The 17,939-nt window shown below is 38.2% G+C and overlaps 1 protein-coding gene across 11 annotated transcripts in view; it reads right to left on the bottom strand.

Annotated features, from left to right (window-relative positions):
* The window catches only part of Nrg4 (neuregulin 4), a 110,465-nt gene that overhangs the window by 17,858 nt on the left and 74,668 nt on the right, over positions 1-17,939 (bottom strand). For 5 of the 11 annotated variants that reach the window (XM_087210214.1, XM_087210212.1, XM_087210213.1 and 2 more), the window contains 3 exons: positions 10,160-10,306; positions 5,330-5,409; positions 1,421-4,803 (listed from right to left, as the gene is read on the bottom strand). In XM_087210214.1, the coding sequence (XP_087066340.1) occupies positions 4,748-4,803; positions 5,330-5,409; positions 10,160-10,306 (283 nt within the window). In that variant the 3' untranslated portion in view covers positions 1,421-4,747. The other 6 variants (XM_021250097.2, XM_021250096.2, XM_021250092.2 and 3 more) reach the window with 2 other exon arrangements.

Genomic DNA, 17,939 nt, shown 5'->3' with positions numbered 1-17,939 from the left:
TCTGGCTCATGTAGACTGCAGAGCAGAGTGTAGCCTGCTGACCAGCATTACATGATTGCATTTTACACTGCTAACTCGGGGAAAAAACTGTAATTTGAAGTGCAGTTTCTACTGAATGCATACCACTTTTGCACCACTGTAAAGTAGGAAAACCAAGTTGAACTACTGTTAAGTCAAAACATAAACTGGGGGCTGTAAATCTAGAACTAAAGCTTTAATTTTAAAAATTACATGAGAGCCTTTCATTTTACCTGCTGTCTCAGTGCCTCTCCTCATCTGTATTTGTTACATAAAGAATGCATGATGTGGATAAAGGAATCAAATGCTAGTGACAAATTCATCCATCCATTTGCCCACCCACCCTTTATTACAAGCCCCACACAGGCCAGCGTGTGTGCAAAAGCCAGTGTGTTCAGCAGTTCTCAAAAGATGTGATTTGGGGATGGCCTGTTTCCTCTGGCTAATGTTTGCTCCTCTGCCTCAACCCCAGCACCCTTTTGATCAGAACACCACCCTCCCAGACTGCTATAAAATTGTGTTTTCACACTTCCTTAAAGTTGCTACTGCTTTTTTTCCATGAAGAGTCAATGCAATTTAGGTGGAAAAAATGGTAAATTACTCTGACATAACCAATTCTTAATGTTGCCCCCAAAAGATGAAAACTTTGCATTCTCCCAAATCATGCACTAAAAATTACAAAACTAATGAGAGAAATACGCTTAGTAACTTGTAGTAAGAATAACAATCGTAACTATTTCCACTGGTATTTTCACTGAGAATTACTCCATCTTTTCCAACCTTAAACTTTGGGGTTTATGTTTCTTCTTTGAGATACAGATCTTTAAAATCAATTTCTTCATATACTATTTTAAAAGACACAATTTTTATCAGTATTAAAATGTATCTGTCAGTGTTAAAAATGTATTAAAATCTGCCCATCAATTTTTTCTAACTGCTTGGTGAAATGGCTGCACAGCTGTTAATCTGTACTTGCAGCTTTCCAGACAGCTTAAAGCAGCAACACTTGAGGTTTTTTTTGAAGCCCTAAACCAGCCACTAGTTGCACTTAAAGGATTTCCATCTTTTTCCTAAGATCACCTGTGTGTCTAGGGCTCTTTCAAAGGCTTTCTTTCAAAAGCTGTGGGCAGGTTTGCCCTTGAGGCTTGACCACATTCACCTGCAGGGAAACACTGGGCCTAGAGCTCCCTGGGCGGCACCAGTACCATCCTGGTGGACACAGATGCACACCTATCAGAACAGGTTGCCTCATGGCACGATGTTTACTGGGTCTTCTGTTGAAGGAAGGGTTAATGACTTTAACTTGTTTTACCTTATATTATTTCACTTTCTGCCTTTGTATGATGAAAGCATGCTTGGTTCATGCTGACATTTCTTCAGTGTTCTCCATGACCTGTGGGAAATAATTAGGAAATGAGTTTTCTCTTGATTTCTTTTCATCCACACATCTTCCTGCACCGTGTCATTCTATGCATATACATAAGCTCACAGCTTCTGGCTGTGATAAAAAGGGGTGCAGTGATTAACTAGAATATCTAAGACTTCCAGCTGCTGCCATTCATCCCTCCTCAGGGCAGAATTGTGTCACTGTGCCCGTTCTAGTCCGCACAAGTTCCCTGCCTCTGCCTTTCCTTTCTGCCTATTTCTGCCAAAGTTCCAATAAGCCTAGTGATCTTTATGGTATATGTAAATTAGAAAGGGCCAGTTGAGTGGCAGAGTGCTAGAATGAGTAACAGCAAGAAAAATTCAAAGAGACACCAGGACTATGAAATCCTGTGACCAACTAACTGGGGCTGTTTCCGGTGGACAAAGATTTCTCTAGCCAATGAGTACTGAAGCTCTTGTCCATATGGGTACATTGTAAGTGTGGCAAGAAAAACATGAGACTGGGTTTTAATACTTGTTCTACACCATTCAGATGCGTGATTTTAGTCTCTCTAAGATTCCCGCTGTAGAGTGAGATTAGTTCACCTACCTTACATGGTTAAGGTCATACGAGCTGACATATTTGAAACATCAACCCCAGTGCCTGGTACACAGTGTTCATGACTTTATCATAACTCTGCTTTCTACCTGTGTTTTTGGCATGAGGGAAGTATTTCAATAGGGAAATGAGACTCACTTGTGGTGGCACATGTCTGTAATCACAGCACTTTGGAGGCTTAGGCAGGAGGACTGAAAGTTCTAGCCTAGCCTGGGCAACTCAGTGACTTAGCAAGACACTGTCTCAAAAAATAAAGGGCCAAAGACGTAGCTTAATGTGAAGGTCCTGGGTTCAAATCTCTAGCCCCTCCAGACCCCATACACACAAAACAGGGAGAAGAGTTAACAATGTAAATGTATGCCAGGACTTTAGGCTATGGGTTCTGTTTATGAACAAGTTGCAAAGATCACCTGGAGGTTTATAGAAATACACAGGTGACATGAACACACCTATCAGAGCAGCTAATAAACTAAAATACCACTTTACGGTGGTAGCAGAACATACTCTTGGTGAAGAAGGGCCATTTGTGAATAAATTATAACACGTATATTGATGCTATAATTTTCATAATGTAAGTGTAAGCTAATATTGAGTTTTTTTGTTTTTTGTTTTTTTGGTACCTGGGATCGAACTCGGGTCCTTGCACTTGAGGGGCAGGCGGCAGAACCACTGAGCTAAATCCCTGGCCCTAGGCTAATATTATTAAGTCCCAATCTCTGTAATCAGTTCTCCTCAGCTGAGATGCCAACTTACTTTCATGACACATATCATACACTTGGTAAAAAGTATTCCTTTTATTTCTTTTACAGTTACGGCTTTAGAACTACTGACTGAGATTGTCTGACCTTGAATATAAGTTTGGTCAAATGTGTCAAGCCCAATACTTGCTTCATCCTGGTTTTCAACTATTTTTATGAAATCTTTTTTCCTAGCCAGGGATGGTGGTGCACACATGCAATCCCTGCACTCTGGGAAGCTGTGGCAGGAGGATCAGAAGTTTGAATCTGGCCTGGACAACTTACTGAGAACCTGACTCAAAAGGCTGGGATGTAGCTCAGTGTGAAGGCCCTAGGTCCAATCCCTACTACCAAAAAATTATTTAGTTCCGAAACTCTCTTCCCATATTTTTACAAATGTATGTTTACAAACAGGAAGAGGTCAAAATACAAATTTATTTTATATGAACACAATTTCTAAAAAATAACTGAGTTTTTGCATCCCATCATCAAACATTTTGAGAAGAGAAAAACCAAGAGGTAAACCTGAGGAGAAATGCTACTGAATAATAAGCATAGACTTTTGTGCATCCAGGCCACACAGCAGGACACCGCTTCCTATGTGCTTGGAAGACACATCTTCCTAACAGATCATAGAGCAAGTAACATGATCAGTAAAGCTTTTTGTCCTTTTTGAGAACTTTTTCACTGAGTATTTTACCATCAAGTACTTTAAAAATTAATGTGGCTCTAGATGTTATCAATACAAAAGTAAAGACCACCAAACTTCCCAAGCCATAAAAACACATGCTTCCAACTCAGTTAAAAAGTACAGCAACACATTATCTCAGCCTCTTGATAATTTAACCACTCTTAGAACATTAAAAATTCAACGCACCATATGATAGCTTCATTTAATAATGGCATCTCTGTCATTTTGGTTGACTTTTATTGTGGAGACCCATATGTAACAGAATTTACCATTTTAATCATTTTTAAGTTCAGTGGAATTAAGTAAAATAACAATGTATGGTATCATCACCATCACCTCTCCAGAACACTTTGCATCATTCCAAAATGAAGCTGTTGTACCCATTAAGCAGTGTTTTATTGCTTTTGTCTTACTGCTGCGACAGAACACCTGGCGCCCAAAGTTAAAGGAAGAAAGGTTTAATTAGCTCACAGTCTGTAGAGGTCTCAGTCTATAATCAGCTGGCTCTAAGGCAGGGTGGCATTGCAGAGGAGAAACAGTTCATTGTGGGCAGAGGACAGCAAAAGCAAGTAAGGGCCAACCACAGCTCTTTCTATCCCTTACTTTTTTATTTTTTTTTTTTGGTACCAGGGATCGAACTCAGGTCCTTGCGCTTGCGCAGCAGGCAGCGAAACCACTGAGGTAAATCCCCGACCCTCTATCCCTTACATTTTATCCTGGTTATTTAGTGTAGGTAGCACTCAAACCTTTAATCCTAGCGTCCTTGATTCATTGCACCATGAATCAATTCCAGCGTCACACACTATCCAGCCTCCTTTGAAAAAGCCCCACCAGCCCCACTGCATGAGGCTCTGGGGGGACATCTAAACACAAGCCATAACATTCCACCCCTAGACCCCCAAAGACTCATGCATATCCCTTTACGTAAAGGTATTTATTTAGTCTATCACCAAGAGTTGCCAAAGCCCTGACAGTTTTGGCATTCCTAGCAGTGAGGACTCACAGGACTCACAGCTCTGTCTTCTCAACTCAGGTATTCTGCCAAGCTCAGCCTAGGTGCCTACCCTGTGTTGCAGCCTGCAAGGTCTCTTAAGGCAGTAAGAGAAGGAAATCTTTGGCTCACATCATCTGTTTACCATCTCTCTGGCTCATGGTCCTTTGCTGCCTGATATCAATGCCTTCAAAACCATTGCTTCATATATTTTGTCCATTTTTTATCATTTCAAGTAAGAGGAAGTCCAGTGTCTGCTCTTCCATTTCAGTCAGAAGCACAAGTCTCAAAACAGTTTAAAAACATTCATTTCTTGGGCCAGGGATTTAGCTCAGTGGTTTCAACCACCTGCCGTGCAAGCGCAAGGACCCGACTTCGATCCCTGGTACCAAAAGCAAAAACGAAAAACATTCATTTGTCTACATTATTTCCCAAAGGCTTCCTTATCCTGCAGGTAAAACTCCTTCCCTCCATACACTAGTCTACTTCAGAACACTTTCGGAAACCAGTCCTCATAGCTGTGCAGTATGTTATAGCTAAAAACATGAGATAACCTTGTTTTCTTTTGGAAAAAAATATGATTGTGTCATAATGCTAATAAGAAATTTATCTTTGCCAGGTATGGTGGCACATGCCTGTAATTCTAGCACTTGGGAGGCTGAGGCAGGAGGATTGCCATGAGTTCGAGGCCAGCCCGGACTATGTAGTGAGTTCAAGGCCAGCCTGAACTACATAGTGAGACCCTGACTAAAAAGAAAAAAAATTATCTTCATGCGAAAATGGTGCTAGCACAAAATCCATGGAAAAATTTTTAGGGTTAATGTTTCTGGACAGACCCAAATCCAAATCCTTATGTGGAACAAAAACCTCAGGGAAGTCTTTAAGCATTTTGATTTGAATGTACTCACTGTGCTGGGCACTGGTCCTGCTCATTTCTCCCACACTGACATCACACTGGGCAGAGCTGGCTCTCTGGAGGTGGCCCTTCCTGACAGTGCAGAGAGAGAAACACACAGATGGGAAAGGAGTCCCTGGAAAGTATGGCAAAAGCACTCAAAATACCATGGTGCCTCGGTTCACAAATGCTGCTGTTTGCAAACTATTTAGTTCATAAACAAGTGTTTTGCAAAATTTTGCATTTGTTTGCAAATTTTACATCAGGTGACAAACACGACCACAGCCATCTTTCCTGCACAAACACAAATGTGGCCACCTTTTCCAAAATCATGGAACAAATTAATTTCATGAACCAAGATACCGATATCTAGAGGCTCATTTTCTTTTCACAGCTACCTGAAATTTTCAGGACTGCCCTGAAACAGCACCGCCGTATTTAACAGATGCAGAAGGACAGGAGCTCCTCTGAGGGGACCCACAGCCTTTTTCCTTTAAGATGGCCCAGCTGCTGTATCTTAAGGGAATAGGAAGATATTTCTGTCTCTTTTAAAAAGTGAGCTTCCACCGTTAGCTGGACCCTTAAGTAACATGGGGTGGCTGTTGTGAACTATTCTATTAATGGAAATTAAGAAAAATTTTAGATCTGGGCCAGGGATTTAGCTCAGTGGTTTCGCTGCCTGTTGCGCAAGCAGAAGGACCCGAGTTCAATCCCCAGTACCCCCCCCCCAAATTTAGATCTTTTTAAGGTTACAGTTCATCAGATATTTTTGTCATCCGACCAATTAGTATCAGTTATGACTCACGGTGATCATGGCAGAGTTTTTTTAAAACTACTGTGAATATTAAATAAAATTTTGGAACATAAACTTGTTTTAATTTTTTCAATATGCCAATACTCAACAGTATGAACTTACATTAATAAAAGTAAATTCAAGACTGTGTTTATCACAGCAAAACAGAATCTTTTCTAAATGCATCCTAGCTTCTGCTCCTGAAAGGGATCTTGATTCTAGCCCAGATCTTAGCATTATTTAGGTAATAGTTTGGACCTCATTCAGAGATAAGAGTGATATTCACAAGGCTCTTAGCTTAAAGCAGTTTCAACCATCAACAGACCTGGAAACTTACAGTAAACAGTGAACTGGTTTCATTCTTGAAAGCACCACATTTCCAAAACACAATAACATTTCTTGTGGTCAATATATAATAAATTTTGTATCTAGATTCCACAAGTAAGAGCTACTCATTTTTAAATTAATTCTGCTCTTGGCATTAAGACACAGGTCTCTGACCGTATCATTATGTAAAGTTGTCTCTGCTTATGTTGTCATTCAAAAATGAAAAACATAATTTAAGTACATATAACCTATCTGAAAATTATTCAGTAATGTCACTTTTATAAGAATGTTAAAGATGTGGGCTGGGATTTGGCTGAGTGGCACCGCGCCTGCCTTGCAAACACAATCTCCTGAGTTTGATTCCCAGTACCAAAAAAAAAAAAAGAATGTAAAGATGCTATTTTTCTCACTGATTAAATTTATATTCATTTTCCAAATGGCTTAAAATGAAAGTGCCAACTTAGCCCGGCCATGATACCCAGATGTTTGGTCAAACATATTGGGGATCTTTCTGTGACGGTGTTTTATGGATGAGATTAACATCTATATCTGGATTTTGAGCAGAATAGATGCCTTCCACCATGTGGGTGGCCTCACACAACTAATTGTGGCTTTAATAAGTAGAGCTGGGAAGTTTAGGGAAGCTATGTTTTTAGGGATTTGCGCACCTAATCTATTTTTTCAAATTTACTGGCATGAAGTTACACAAAATACTCTTTTTTTTCTGTGTGTATTGTGACAGGAATAGAACCTAGACCTCACAATGCTAGGCAAGGAAGGACTCCACCACTGAGGTACAGATCAGCTTAGCTTTCATCTTTTAAATGCCTGCAGCATCTGTGTTATACAGCTTTTTTATATTCCTCATATAGTTCATTTGGGCCTTTGCTCTCTCTTTTTAAACCACAGATAGCAACTTGTCAATTTTATTAATTTTTTCAAAGAACCAAACTTTGGCTTTATTGTCTCTATTATATATATTGTATGTATATTTTAATTAATATCTGCTCTTTATTATTTACTTTTGTTTTCCTGAGATTTATTTTTCTATCTTTTTTATAAGCTAGTACAAAAAATATTAAGCTTATTTTCAGGCTGTCTAATAAAAACATTTGGATAATAAATTTCCCTTGTTGGCATCTCACAGATTTGTAAACAGTATTCTTATTATAGTTAGGTAAAAATATTTTCTAAATTGCATTACAAGTTGTTATTTTGACCCATGAATTCTACATAAGTATGCTTAAGACCTTCTATAGTTGTCTTTTGTCACTGATTTTCCATTATAGTCATTCATACTCAGGATGTACAGTACAGTATAGCAAGTCTCTTTGTAGTACAATATCAAGCTTTTTCCTTTTTTTGCACAGTACTAGGGATTGAACACAGGGCCTCATGTGTGCTATGCAAGTGCTCTACCACTGAGCTACGTCCCAAGTCCATTTTGTTTGTTTATTTATTTTAAAACAAGATCTCTCTAAGTTGCCCAGGCTGGGCTTGATCTTGCAATACTGCCTCTGCCTCCTGAGTAGCTGGGATTACCTGCGGGCACCACACCTGACCGAACATCAAATTTTTGAAATGTGAACACTTCTTTATTGCCAGTACTGAATAATTCCCTAAATATTACATATGAGCTTGTAGGAATTTTTGCAACAGTTAGATATTGTGTTGTAGAATAAGTCTAATAGATCAACCTTGTTAAAATCTTATGCTACTGATTTTTATCTCCCTATAAGTTTTTGAGAGTCAAACATTAAAATTTAACTACTGTGGTAGCTTTGTCTGTTTCTTTTATATTTATATATTTCTTTTCTTTTCTCTTCTTTCCTTTATTTTTTTGGCACTGGGGATTGAATTCACGGCCTTCACACTGAGCTGTATCCCTAGCCCTTTTTATTTTTACTTTTTGTACCCTAACATGCCTGGCTTAAATTTCAATTTTTTTATTTATACTTTTTGAGACTAATTTTATTTTGAGATCACAGAAATCTTCCGTGTTGGTGGCTGTGGTGTGAGAGTAGATGAACACAGTGTATTTTTCCTACACAGTTCCCTTCTAATTAGATGAACTCTCTCTTTCCACCATGTGAGGACATGAAGAAGATGGCAGTTTGAAATCAGAAAGAGGGCCTCCACCAAACCTGACCACGCTGGCACCTTGGTCACAGACAGCCTCTAGAACTGCGAGAAGTAAACTTTTGTTATTTAGGCCACTCAGCCTATGGTATTTTGAATAGAAATTCAAAGTAGGACAACTAAGTGGATCTGTTTTTTAAATTGTTAAATCTTCCTGGTGACCTTGGAGCACTGTTTGCTTGGGGTCTGTGTATGACGGCGGCTATGTCAGGAGTCAGCTGAAAGTTTAATAAGCTGGACACCTAGGACAGCTCAGTGACATGGCTGGCACCTGTTGCTTGCTGTTGGCTGGAGCTTCATGCTGTTTAGGTTTCTTACATGACAATAGCCAATTCTATGAGGGAGCATCCTGAGTAGGAGTGGCAAGAGATAGGAGTCACTAGGCCACGTAAAGGCTATGTCCTTAGTCATGGAACAGCATCATTTCCACAACATTCTATGCCCAAAGCAATCTTACTGCTTTCCCAAATTGAAGGATTAAGAGAAAAATCCTTGAGGTGGATGCATGGCAAGATCACACTGCAGGAGACCTCATAAGGACAAGAGATACTGAATGGCCATCTTTAGGAAACACAAGCCCACTGTATACTTTTCTATTGGAAGTACTCAGATGTTAAGTTATGAAATATAAAACCTTCTGGATTGCTCATATGTGTTTTGAAATAAAATATATAATACCACATACTTAAGAGCAAGCTCCTTCCAAATTTTAATTATTCCTTGATGTAAAGTAGCTCAGAAATACAGGTTTTATGAAATTCTCTTTTTGAGAACATAAAATTATCAAGCCAACTTGCACCTCTTTCATGCTTGCCCTCACCTCAATTTCACAAGTACTGGAGAGCATAGTGTACATTTCATAAATACCAATGATGAGCTATGGAACCAGAGAGCTAAATTTCATCAATTCCATATTAATGTTTTTTTTTCACAAAATGTAACAAAATACTGAAGATCAATACTAATGCATGAAAATCACCTTCAGTGCGTAGCATTGTTTCATTAAAGTAATTTTTCTTTTTGTCTCCTGAGTTACCAGTCTTCTCACATTAACTGTCTGCTTATTTGTCTATCTCCAAGTAGACTTAAGTCTCCTATAAAGTTAGGGAGCATGTCCTCCTTGTTCACTATTATATTCATTGTGGCAAGCACAATGCTGCCTAGCACATTGCAGGGACTGAATAAAGAAGAGACCCTAAACAGTAATAAAGTTTTCAACTTTTATTTATAGTACTGCGTAAGTTGTTTCTTTTTCACACTGAAGACATACTCAAAATAGACCTTGCCCAAATATTTGGGTGTTTTTGTCATGATGACTATTGTGAATGTGGGTCTACCTTACTAGTTTAGAGAAATCAAGGTAAATGATAGTTACAGTGAACAGAACAAATTTAACGACTTATTAAGATGCTTTAAAAATGACTTCTTACCTTAATAACAGAAACTGTATTCAAGAGATAACCCTGAACATAAAACTGGAAAAACATTTAGATGTGAATGAGCACATTAATTATTTAGTGGAATCATTACTCTATGTATACTATTACTTTCTTCTTTTCAAGAGCACGTTTCTACGTTGGTTACCTGCAAAGGAAGTAGAGAGCTGCAATGGTGAGAGTGACTAGAACAGCCAAGGCCACAAAAGCTGCGAACAGGTTATTTTTGGTTTGGATGCTGGAACTTGGGAGAAAAACCTCTTCACAACGTGCTCCTGTGTAATTTTCAACACACCTATAGGATAAAATTTCAGACAGAGAATGCATCTATATTCTGTTCGTTAATGTGCAGAACCAGAGATTTCTAGCTGGTAGGAGGAAGGAGACTAATTTTCAGATTGCTGAATACAGAATACACATGCTGTTCAACAATACTTACAGGGCTGTTACAATAAAACATAGAGTATTAATTTATGAAGTTTAATGTTTATTGTCTTTTTAAATATTCTAATGGCTTGGGAACACCAGAGAAATTATAAAGTAATCGGTTTTCTAGACTTGTTTCCTTTTCTTTTTGAGACAAGGTCTTGATATGCTTCCCAGGCTGCCCCTGAACTGCTGGGCTCAAGCATTCCTTCTGTCTCAGCCCCCCAAGTAGCTGGCAGTACAGGCACTACCACCACAGCACTCAGCTTATCTTCTAGATTTTCAATGATGTAACTGTCCATATATAATTCTAATTAATCTAAAATTTATTTTGTTGTATTTGGATTTAGAGTAATTTTTTTCTCTAAATTGTAACTGGTTATTCCAACTCCACCATTAGATAATCCTTTACCCACTGTTTCAACATTGCCTTCTTTAACATATATCAAGTTTATATAAGTAACAGGATTTATTTCTATTCTTCAATGATGTATACATTTAATACTGGGCTTCTACCACACTGCTTCAATACTGTGACTTTGTAGTATGTTTTAAAATCTTGTACTTCCTTTTTCAGAATACATTTTATATTCTCATTCACCAACAAAAATATTTCAAAGCCAATTAGTTTTAGCTCTCTAGAATTCTATGACAAGGCTAGGAGTGTAGCTTAGTGGTAGAGGGTTTACCTAGCATCCAAAAGTTCCTGGGTTCAATTCCCCAGCACCACAGAAATAACAAAACACAAATTTTGAGAACCTCCCACTGTATGACATAGAACTCTAATCTTTAATATTACTGGTCAGTTCCTTTTTCCCAATTAACATGTTCAAGGGATTATAAAATACAGGGCCAGGATTTAGCTCAGTGCTTCTGCCTCCTGCCTCACAAGTGCAAGGTCCCAAGTTCGATCCCCAGTACCAAAAAAAAAAAAAAAAAAAAAAAAAGGGATTATAAAATACAAAGATTGATATAAATGAACAAGAATGACACTGTTTGGCACCAGATCAATTTCTATTCTGTGGTTACACTGAAAATAATGTTTAACATGATGTTTTTTTATAAAACATCCTAAAAAGTTACAAAATAAACTTGTAGAAGTTATCCTTAGCAGCAATTCTGTGTAAATAAGTGTATGTGTATGCACAAATATATACACACATACTCCACATACTGTAAGCTGGTTTTATTGAATAGAGGTTGATTCTACTAAATTAATTCTCCTCTTCCCCTCTTTTCAGATTAGAACTTTTATCTCCATTTCTCCCACCTTAGACTAATAAGGATACAGACCTAGAAAGTTACACATGAACTCATTACTACCTTTGACAAGAATGTCATAAACTGACAGTCTACATATAAATAAAAGAACACCATGATAAAACACACAGAATCACTTTTAGTTAAATAAGTACAAGAAAGGGATTTTATGAACCTCAAACCACACTTTACATGAGGCGAGAAGTCTTAGGGTCATAGCTTTTCTTGAGGGTGTCAGTCTGGCCAGAGAAGCAGTCTAGATTTTTCTCAGACTACCTTAAAGACAGGGAGACACAGGAAAAGTAACGATAGGATAAGGGAGGCAAACTGAAAATATTTTGGGGTGAATCACAACTGCCTAAGGTTTAAACACAAAATACCAATTTTCCAGTAAATCCGATAAGCAAATTTGAAGAGAAGATGAAATGAAAATAATATGTTTCTTCTTCCTACACTTCCCAAAAGGGGATACACACACACACACACACACACACACGCACCTAGAAGTCAACACAGCCATGGCTGCAGTCCCCTGCACAAATAGGAAAAAGGCAACTTTCCCTATATTACCAAAAAAAAGGTCTAAACTTAGTTTTCAATATTATCTCGAGTAACCAAGAAGTAAAATAACTCTCCCTCAATTTATTTTTATTTGTAAACAGAATTCTGTAACATTTATGTCTTCTAAGTTTTTAAAAACAAGTTTTAGCCACTGAAAATTGCCACAGTTCTAAAATAATCAAGATTTGAAATAATGTTTAAACAAGGGTTCAGTTTCTATTTTAGAAAAAATAACTAGAACCCGCAATAAACAAACCCTGAAAACTACACAGAAAGATTCTTTCCGACAAGGAAGATTTCTAACTAAAAAACTAAGAACAGTGCCTGTGCACACCAGGAGGGCTGCCACAGAGCTGCTGCGCAGTGTCCCCTGAGCAGCAGCCACATTGGCTCCACTCCCCCTTCCAGTCTCCACTTCTGGTTCCACCCTGCCACCTCCAGCCGCCTACTGTCCTAGGCTGCCCACAGCCACCTGTGAGGAAATCTGCTGACTGATTGGTGCAACACGGATGCACGGAGGTGTCCTGGCCGTTGAGGAGAAAGACTTGATCTCAAAGCTGAATACTGGCACCTCGGGCCCAAGGCTCTGGGGGCTGCACCGGAAAGCTGTGGATCCCAGGTCTGAGTGAGCAGAGCCATGCACACACGGTAGCAGTGGTCAAGTACGAATAAAGAGGATCCCTGCCATTCCTGCCTCAGGCTCGCAGAGACTGAGACCTTCCACTTCATGCCCACCTGCCAATGGGTGCGGACAGAATTGGAACCGCAAGTGGTGTCCACAGCTCCCACATGACGCCAACATAAGAATCCAACAGGGACTCTGTCAGTGCACTGCAGGAGTCCTGGAGGATCTGACAAATCTAATCTGAAAGGTGGAAGTGAACCGGAGCATGGTGCCTCAGGAGAAGCGCTTCCCTCTTGGTGGTAGAGGGCTGAAGTGAGAGGTGCACTAGAAGGCTCAACTTGCTGGAAATCTCTTGGACATTTTCATTGTCAAAATTGGGCCTCTTTGGGAACTTGGAAGAGGGAAGTCTGGTTTTAAGGTGGCCAGGGCGTGCAAGAAGCAGGGGGCTCCTTTTTATCCACGATTACAATGAAGACAGGTATTGCTCAGCCAGGGTACCCCTCCCCAGGCTCAGAAGTTTGACTGGAGTTGTGGTTGGAAAAAGAGAAGCAGGCACGCTAGCCTGGACACTTGGTGGCAGAGCCCCAACAGGTGGGAAGGAAAGGTTTGTCTTAGGCCACACCATCAGTGTGGGGCCCACTGGACCCGTCCAGTGTCCGAATGTGGAGGGGGAACCATCTAGCATAGACACGAGCGTCAGTGACGGGATAATTTTGGGTGCTATTTTGCCACAACAGCTCCAGTCTGAAACTCATCTACTCCTAATAGAGCTCTCCATCTCCTACTCCAGTTCTTCACAGCAGTGTGAGAAAGCCTCCTTACATTACATTTTGAGCACCAAAGACATTAAAAAATTTTTCAAGTAAGCCAGATGTAGTGTCATAGGCCTGTAGGGCTGAGGCAAGAGGACTGCAAGCCCAGCCTGGGCCAGTTAGTAACTGAGACTGTCTCAAAATAAAAAATTAAAAACATTTGGGGGCCCCATGATGAATGTATTGATTATATATTGCAAACATGTTCTAAAATGGGGGACTGAGGATGTAGCTCCATGCAAGGGTCCCAGGTTCAATCCCCAGGACTGCCAATAAATAAATAAACAAACAAACAAATAAATGCATGCTACCCCCCAATAAAAAGCTATAAAAACACATTATCCATGTCACTTAATTTAGGTAAGATTAAACATCAAAGAAAATAGACAAACTGTCTGATGTAACTTACATAAATGTTTTATCTAGATGATAAATATTTTGAGTTGAAAGGATTGGGGGAATACTGCATATGTGAGTTTAGTGGTCAGATTAGGATTTAAGCAAACAGAAAAAGGCATATGAACATCAGGTTCCTTCTGTCATAGCAGGAGCAAAACTGTAATCTTGTAGAAAAAGTAAATTCCTGGTGGTAACTTTACAGCAAAGTCAAGAAAAAACATCTTGTTATTGATTAATCAAATCCAAATTTAGAGAAAGGGGGACAAATTTAAATATACAGTTATTCAAAAAGTGGGACTGGCTAACCTAAAAGTGAATCTTAAACTTTTAGTAAATAACTGCTTACCAACGATTGTGTATAAGGAGTCTACTTTTAAAGTTGTAGCTCATTTATGAAAGTTTTATGACCTCAGTTACAAGTATCAAATTTCAGGCAAACAAAACCCCAATACAGGTTAAAAAGGGTGAGTGAAGTAGAGATAGACAATTGATATTACTAGCTGAAGCAAAACAGAAAAGTCAAGTGTTGCACCAGCATTTACACAGAAGTAAGTAGTTTTCGTCTTTATGTAAGTAACTCTCTTACCAAATTCTTTTAGGCATTATTTCCGCACAGACTGCCAAGCAGCAAACAGTTGTGCCACCTAATGAGGTGAATACCCAGCACTGAGGAGTCACACACATTTTCCTGGAATTGAAGATTAATGTTGGAATAGATAAAAATGTTCAACAAGATAAGAAACTCCAAAACTCAGAATCCACATGATACATTGGTTTTACAGCTGGAAACCACCAACAATCTGACCCTAAACAAGAGATGTTTAGTACATTGGACGTGAAATAAACTCATCAGATTCTACAGTGTTCAAGGGTAGTGGTCACAACCTTTAGCATGAATGAAAGAACCAAGTCTGAATCATATAAAAGGAGTGCCATTTAGCATCAAGAAGGAACGCTGGATTGTAAGGTGGGAAAACTAGCTTCTTCATGCTTGTGGGCTATGTGATCTGAAACTCTCTAAGACTCTGTAAAATCAAAATAACAACACCTGCCCTGACTGTTTCATAGGGCTATTGTCAGAATCCATAAGACAATGTTCAAAATGCTGTGAGTCACACTATACAAGTGAAACTGAAATTTAGACTGCAAAGGCCATGTTTATATCTAACATTGGACTAGAGAATAAAGTGCCTAAGAAAAATTATAATGATAAGAGGCTGACAGCATGGTGATCAATAAATGTGCTAATATTATTAAATATTTTTCAGAAACAAGAAACAAAGTTTATATTATTGTTAAAGAATTCACTAACCAAAGAGAGGCTCAATGTCAATATTACTTGACAATGACATCACTTGGGCTGGTGTATCCGGAATAGAAAAATTCTAATACTGACATATGTAAAATCTGACTTCAACGTGATCATATTCTGTGGCAATCAAAGTTCCATCTGAAACTCATGAAAAATGGGGAAAATAAAAATGTTAGAAGTATTAAAGAAAATAAACTGACAACATGGGTTTGGATCCCTTTAATAGTCCAGGGCCATACACACACATGTAACCAAATCTAACACACTCCTACCAGATTTTTATACACCAAGAATGCAGGAAAGACTGGCTCACAACCTTTGCCTTTTTCATTAGCTAGTACCATAAATGCAAATTCATCATGCATTTATTTAATTCTTAATATCTAGAGATTTAGCGAATATTCAATCTTGCAAAAAATTTTTAATATTATAACGTTAGCACCACAAGAAACTGATAATTATGTTTTTTTGTTTTTTTTTTTTTTTTTCTTTTGTACTGGGGCTCGAACTTGGGACCTTGCACTTGCGTGGCAGGCGCCAGAACCACTGAGCTAAATCCCCGGCTCAAAACTGATAATTATGAACACCTGAAATTTATAAGTCTAATTTAAGCATACTTAAAAGGCAAAAAAGTAGATTTTTTTCAATATTGACTGTTACCTTGATACTTTATATTCTGAAATGAAGATTATATCTGAGTATCAGCGATAAAAGTCTTCATAGAGAATAATACATATGTTATTAGGTAGTATATTGTTTATTGGTTCTATTGTGAAGGATTCCAAGTTTTTAGTGTTAAGTCACTTTGAACATTTGAAACATTTTATTTACTGAATCTAGCTAAATAAAGCACAATGCAGGAAAGAAGCACTTTGAGCAAGTGATGAAAGTAAGCTACAGTGGTATGGAAATATGACCTTCATCCAGAACACACGCACTTGCTAGTCTGCCAATAAACACTTTCGGGAGAAATACCCACAGAATGCTACAGGGTTAGCCAGAGTACTGAGACAAAATTTTATCATTTATTTGTTTTTTTAATGTCATTTTCTTTTTCCATATTAACAACTGATTCAAGATTCTGTTCTCCCTATTTTGCCTACTTCAACAGGGAGAAAAATCTAAAACTACTCTAAAAATGTGGTGCCTATTTTTTAAAAATATAAGAAAAAGTAAAACTACAAATAAAATATATATTTTTCATGCCCTAGTATTATTCTTGGTGTACAAAAATATACATATATTTGTATTTACAAAGTATAAATAAAAATTGGTATGTATCAGTTTTTAAAGTAATATTTTTAGTAAATATAAACTTATAAATAATATGTAGGTGGGCCTTCCAACTGCAGACATGTTTCCCTGTACAAGTTTTGGTAAAACTTTATGGGTTCATCAAGACCCTAGTCAGGAACAGCTGGAAAGACACAATTAAACCACAGTTCTAAATGCACAGTATTCAAGCTGGCATCTTACCTTCCCAGGCTTCAGGTCTCAACAACCTTCTAATGCAGGGAAAATCTCATGCCTCAATTTGGAATAAGACAAAGAGAAGCCAGCATCAGTTCACTTCCTGACAAAAGAAGTTAAGTATTAGAACTGGGCAAAAGTCACAGTTGTCACTCTGCACAGTTTTCCTGTGTATAAAATGAAATAATTATGGATGAGATAATGGAGTATTTTTTAGCTGCCTTCCAAAGGAGAAGGTAGCTCCTCCTGGTGAATGACAGACACTAACCAAAAGGATAACCAAAATACAGAAGCAAACACATCATTTTATATAATTTCATTATGCACCAATAAGAAGAAAATGAAGAGATTTAAAAGCAGGATACAGGCTGTCTTTCAGTAGCCCTCAGCTTCCCTGAACAGCAATGAGTTAAGCCAAATGTTCTGGAGGGTAGGTCCTATTCTTGGACAAGTGACACAAGTAAGACAGACTTGTGCAGAAGAGAAGTAGACCTAAGAGAGCAAGTGTGCTTGCCTTGTTGCATAACTACACCACACCAGTTATGAGAAGCACAGTGATCTGGCAAAATGTTAGCTTTTTTTGAGATTTATCCTCTTTTAAGTTTTGTTTAAATGTGGTGAGGTCAAGAAAGATGCATTAGTTGTTCCCCCTGAGTACACTAATGAAGAGTGTCAAATGAGGTTACTAAAATGAAAAGTGTTAACAAAATGCATAGCTAAATGGAGCAGTTGTTTTGTGCATTTGCATCTGTTTGAAGCTTTAATGCTATTATTTCTGTTCTGTGAAGCACTCTAAAGATCAATCTAATGCCTAATGATTAATAAAGCATATAGTACAGTGCCAGAAGTCAAACTAAAAAGGATTTTGCCCTAATTAATATCAGAGACATTTAAGTCCCCTCCCAGAATGACCTTCTACTAAATTTATATGAAGTCTTATCTAAAAAAAGTACCAAGAACCAATCTATCTTAACCAACTGACTTCATAAAAACCTTAACATTTTCTGTGGTTAGTACAATGACTCAAGATTCTGACAATTCCTTTTGGAAACTTAGTTTAGTA

Source organism: Heterocephalus glaber, unplaced genomic scaffold (genome assembly GCF_053883595.1).
Source record: "Heterocephalus glaber isolate CG9 unplaced genomic scaffold, H.glaber_assembly_v1.0 deba00001140, whole genome shotgun sequence".
Lineage (NCBI taxonomy): Eukaryota > Metazoa > Chordata > Mammalia > Rodentia > Bathyergidae > Heterocephalus > Heterocephalus glaber.
This window is presented reverse-complemented; position numbering and strand designations above follow the sequence as displayed.